The sequence below is a fragment of the Sinocyclocheilus grahami genome, unplaced genomic scaffold, assembly GCF_001515645.1.
Source record: "Sinocyclocheilus grahami isolate Dianchi unplaced genomic scaffold, SAMN03320097.WGS_v1.1 scaffold131.1, whole genome shotgun sequence".
NCBI lineage: Eukaryota > Metazoa > Chordata > Actinopteri > Cypriniformes > Cyprinidae > Sinocyclocheilus > Sinocyclocheilus grahami.
Window position 1 is genome coordinate 199315 of NW_015505310.1, and position 4402 is coordinate 203716.

Here is a 4402-nt window from a genome sequence, read left to right on the forward strand (position 1 = left end):
CCCAGCAGCAATGATTTACAATATTTCTGGTTAATTTCTGTAGAATTGATAACAATTTTCAAGCATTCACATCATTCAAAGACTTACATTAGACAAGTGCAAAATGGTGCATGCAACAGTTGCTAAGGTAGGATTGGTTACTAACAATTTTAAGGTGTGGCTTAACAATGGCTATTTTTTCGTTTGGCACCATTAGTGGCCCAGAAATTACACACCTCACCCTTATGTACTGCTTTTTAAATAAATAATATTGACCCATGTGGTTTTGGAGTGTAAATCCCTGCTGTTTGAATTTTACACAAGGGATGTAAAAATGCTTCCATAACAGTCTCTGTACAGGGATATCTTAACATCACTTTTGCAAGTCAGTTTAGACAGGCTGGAAAAAATATTGAGCGCAAAAGCTGATAAAGAGGTGGCTGTGAGGGTTTAAGAGATGCCACTGTCACTGTCAGACTGCAGACAAACTGTGCTGCTCTCTTTATCACTCTCACTGAAGAATAGCGAAATACTCTCCATCTTAACATTACACTGAGGCATCTCTCTCACGAGCAAGCAAGGTCAGATGTCTTTTCTTTCTTCTGTTCTTTCTGTCTTTGCTGCGAAAGTTGATTGTGTGGGTTTGTGTTGATGTTTTGTGCAGGAGTGTCAGCGGAGCAGGCCTGTGCAAGACAGGGAGAGGAAAACTTCACAGAAGATGAGGAAAAGCCGGAGCGTTCTGACTGTGTCACCTAATGAGGTGAGTACTATTGATACAGAATCATGTATTTCCAAAAATATAAATAAGTTTTGTCCACATACATTTGGGTGTTAGTGTTGGGACAAACAGATGGAAGATCATTGATATACAATGTAAAAAGCATTGAACCCACAATAGATCCTTGGGGGACACCTGTGGATATACTTAAGGGGGCTTATTTATAATGCTATATTCTGACATACTGTGTGATTGGCCGTGCACTGCACCATGAAGGCTGATATTTAGTCCACTTGTGTGACTTGTATCACTCTGCTTGTCTGTGTTTGCGTGTTTTAGAAAACTGTCAGTCTGTGCATTGATGTTGGGGATTTTTCAGTTACCCTTTATTAAGGTTACATCGTTACACCCCTAGGTGGCAACAAGTAACTGTCTTTGAGTAGATTTAATAGCTATACTACTCTTAATATCTATACTACAAAAAGGCACAGAATATTGCCTAACTACACAAATTGGGACTAACCTAATGAGTCAATTATTGAACTGGCTCATTCCAAACATTCATTCAGGAGCAAAGCATGTGACTGTCATTATGGGTCTCTGAATCCACTAGTCAATTCAGGTACTCCATCTCTTAAAATATTATGGTTTTTGCCTAAAATAGCTTTATAATGGTTGTTGCAAGCATATGTGAAGACAAGGACGAAAAAAGTGGATCTATATCCCTGAGGTAGGGAAGAAAATGACGTGGGAAGGAATGGGGAAATTTAAAAAGGAATGTAGAGGAGATGGAGAGGTGCAGAGAAATTGTCCCTAGATAAGAGCTGAGTCAGTGATCAAACCATACAAAGTGTTTCTTGACAATCAGACTGTAGGAAGATGTGTGTCTGTAAAGATAAATAGTGAAGATATACTGCATTTTCTTCATGTCTCTTACTCATCCCCTCACTTGTTCAACAATCTTTTTTGACTGTACAGATCTCTTTATTATCTCTGGCTTCCTCTTGGTTTGCATGCTGCCTGATTTCCTGTATGTGTCTTGTAGTGTTTTTAACAGCTTTTTTCTTTGTGGTCTTTTGTGTCGTGTCAGTTGACCTTGCAAAACACTATCCTTATTACAAAGGAAGTAACCAAATATTCAAGATTAACCAAATGTAAATGTTTAATAACCATAATTTTACATCACATAGAAACCACTATTTACTATTATAAAATATTAGAACTATATGGCCCTTATTATTACTAACCTTGAGCTAACAAACATATACATCTTACAAAAGAGTACACACTAGCTGATGAATATCAATGCCTGATGACATGTGGAAGCAGTGTTTGAGGATTATCTAAGGAGGTAAACCAAAGGTCTGTTTTTGACATGAAGATTCTAAATTTTAGTAGGACGTTTGTCTTTTGCAGACTTTTCAAGGAAATTATGACATTAGTCTTCTTACTCTCGCATGCACACAAAGACAAATGTGTACTGTCATCGCACATTAAAGATATTGTGCACTTCATTGTCACTTTTTGTTGTTGTTGATTTGTAGCAGAAATTAAAAGGGAAGGTCAAAATGAAAATTTGATAAGTTCATGTTTTTTTTATTTTTTATTAATTACTACTAACCTAGCAAGAGTAAAAATGTGCAAATACTAGTAATATGCAACAATGTGATGTAGGGCCTGAATATATCAGAAACTCAGATTTTGAAAATTGTTTGATTGATGTCACTCCTTTACATCACAACTAACTGTTGGCCAGCATTTTCTTTCCACCTCTCATTTGCATAACATTGAACGTTTCTCAACTTTTTGACACTTTCCTTGCTTTCTGTGCTCCTTTGTCTGTCTCAAAATTCCTGTGCAAGTCCCTTCACTCCATCCCAGTAGATATAGCACATACTTTTTCTATCAGCACATGGTAAGTGTAAAGCTGATCCTTTATCAGCACTCTGATTTAACTCTCCACCTGAACATTCTTCAGTCTATTTTCTATGATGAGATTGTTCTTTAAATGTGCTGCAGTCTGGTCTGTGGCCTTGAACCCATTACATTGAGCTCGCAGAGCTGTTTAAAAATTGATAGAGGCTGTTGCCAATGGCTGACATGATGAAGACATGAAACGCAATAGATTGATTGTGTAACCACAAGGCCCATACAAATTGATTGTTAACATAAAATATTGAATGTAAACCGCAGAGCACTATCAGACTCAATATTTTTGAATTTATATTGCAGAGAATTCCGGTTTTGTAGTATTTGAGTGAGTAAACATATGCTTTGATCCAAAACCTAGTGATTTTCTTATTTGGGTTGCATTTTAAGGCATCGTGAATGCAAATGCTTATCTAATATCTAAGTATTTTAATTATGCTGCCACCTAAAATACACAGTTTTCCAAATTCTAAGGCAGCATGGTATATGTCCTTTATAGAAAATGCAATCCTACTGTATGAAACATTGAGATGAGTTCAGTGGAAAAATAAATCCAAAATGGCAGTTAAGGCAAAATAAATCTTTAGAAATAAACACATTTATAATAGTAGTGATGGGAAACGTCTAATTAATTAAACCGAGTCTCAACAGTGATTGTTTTAAAGCATTGTACTGTAAATGCATTGAGAATGGTTTAGGGTTAGGATGCATAGGGATAAAATCAAAAGTGTGATCTAAAATATCATTAAAGATGTTAAAGAACTTAAACTTAAAGGAACGTAAAGACAAGTCCACTCAACATTTAATAACCTAAAAGATTAAACTGAATCGAGGTCAGTTTACATTTCGAAATATGATGTAAGCCTCATTTTCTGAAATCACATGACCTGGTCAGTTTGGTGTACACTTTGGTTCAACCGTAATCTTATGAAGCTACGAGAATACTTTTTGTGTGCAAAGAAAACAAAAATAACTTCTCTACTCTTCCGTACCATGTCTGACATGGAAGAGAAGAAATGTTGAATAAAGTCGTTACTTTTGTTTTCTTTGCGCACAAAAATATTCTTGTAGCTTCATAAAATTACAATTGAACCACTGATGTCACATGGACTATTTTATCGATGTCCTTTCTATCGATTTTTTCGGGGCCTTAAACGTGGTAGTTGCGTTGTTGTCTTACGGGTTTGGAACGACATGAGGGTGAGTAATTAATGACAGAATTTATATATTTAGATGAACTATTAATTTAATGCGATTCCCACTGACTGACGCACACCCGAAAACATTTAGCAAATTTCCAGCACAAAATATAAAAATTTTAATAACAAAAATCACAAAAAATCCTGGTGGGACTGGCTAATATTTTGAAGCAGTATACATATCACCTAGATTAGTCTACAGTCAGTTATTTTACCCAATATTTGTGTGTGCTGTGTATTTTATGCTTATTAGACTATCACTCCCATGTGGCATGCTATTTGTGTTGTTCAAGGATTGCTGCCTATGTAGAGCGTTCCAAATTAGTCACTTATGAGGTACAGTTAGGATGCTGCCAGATAGAACTGCCTATTATGTATTGTGTCTGGTGTTGTATTCCTGGTTTCCTGCTCAGCCATGAGATGGATGGGCACAGATCCAGCTTGAGTGCTCTACTCTTGATCTACTGAGCCTTCCTCTATGCTCTCTCCTTTCGCCTCTTGCTTCTTTGTTTGCTCCCTGCTTGTCACATAATGATGTTTGACAAACCCTCTTTTTAGCAGCACGATATGTGATAAA

The 4402-nt window shown here is 36.4% G+C and overlaps 1 protein-coding gene across 1 annotated transcript in view; it reads left to right on the forward strand.

The window, feature by feature from the left end:
- The window catches only part of LOC107590663 (cAMP-specific 3',5'-cyclic phosphodiesterase 4B-like), a 124095-nt gene that overhangs the window by 33108 nt on the left and 86585 nt on the right, over window positions 1-4402 (forward strand). Inside the window, exon 2 of the mRNA XM_016279564.1 lies at window positions 644-739. Coding sequence (XP_016135050.1) covers window positions 698-739 — 42 coding nt within the window. The 5' untranslated portion in view covers window positions 644-697. The remainder of the gene's footprint in view (window positions 1-643; window positions 740-4402) is intronic.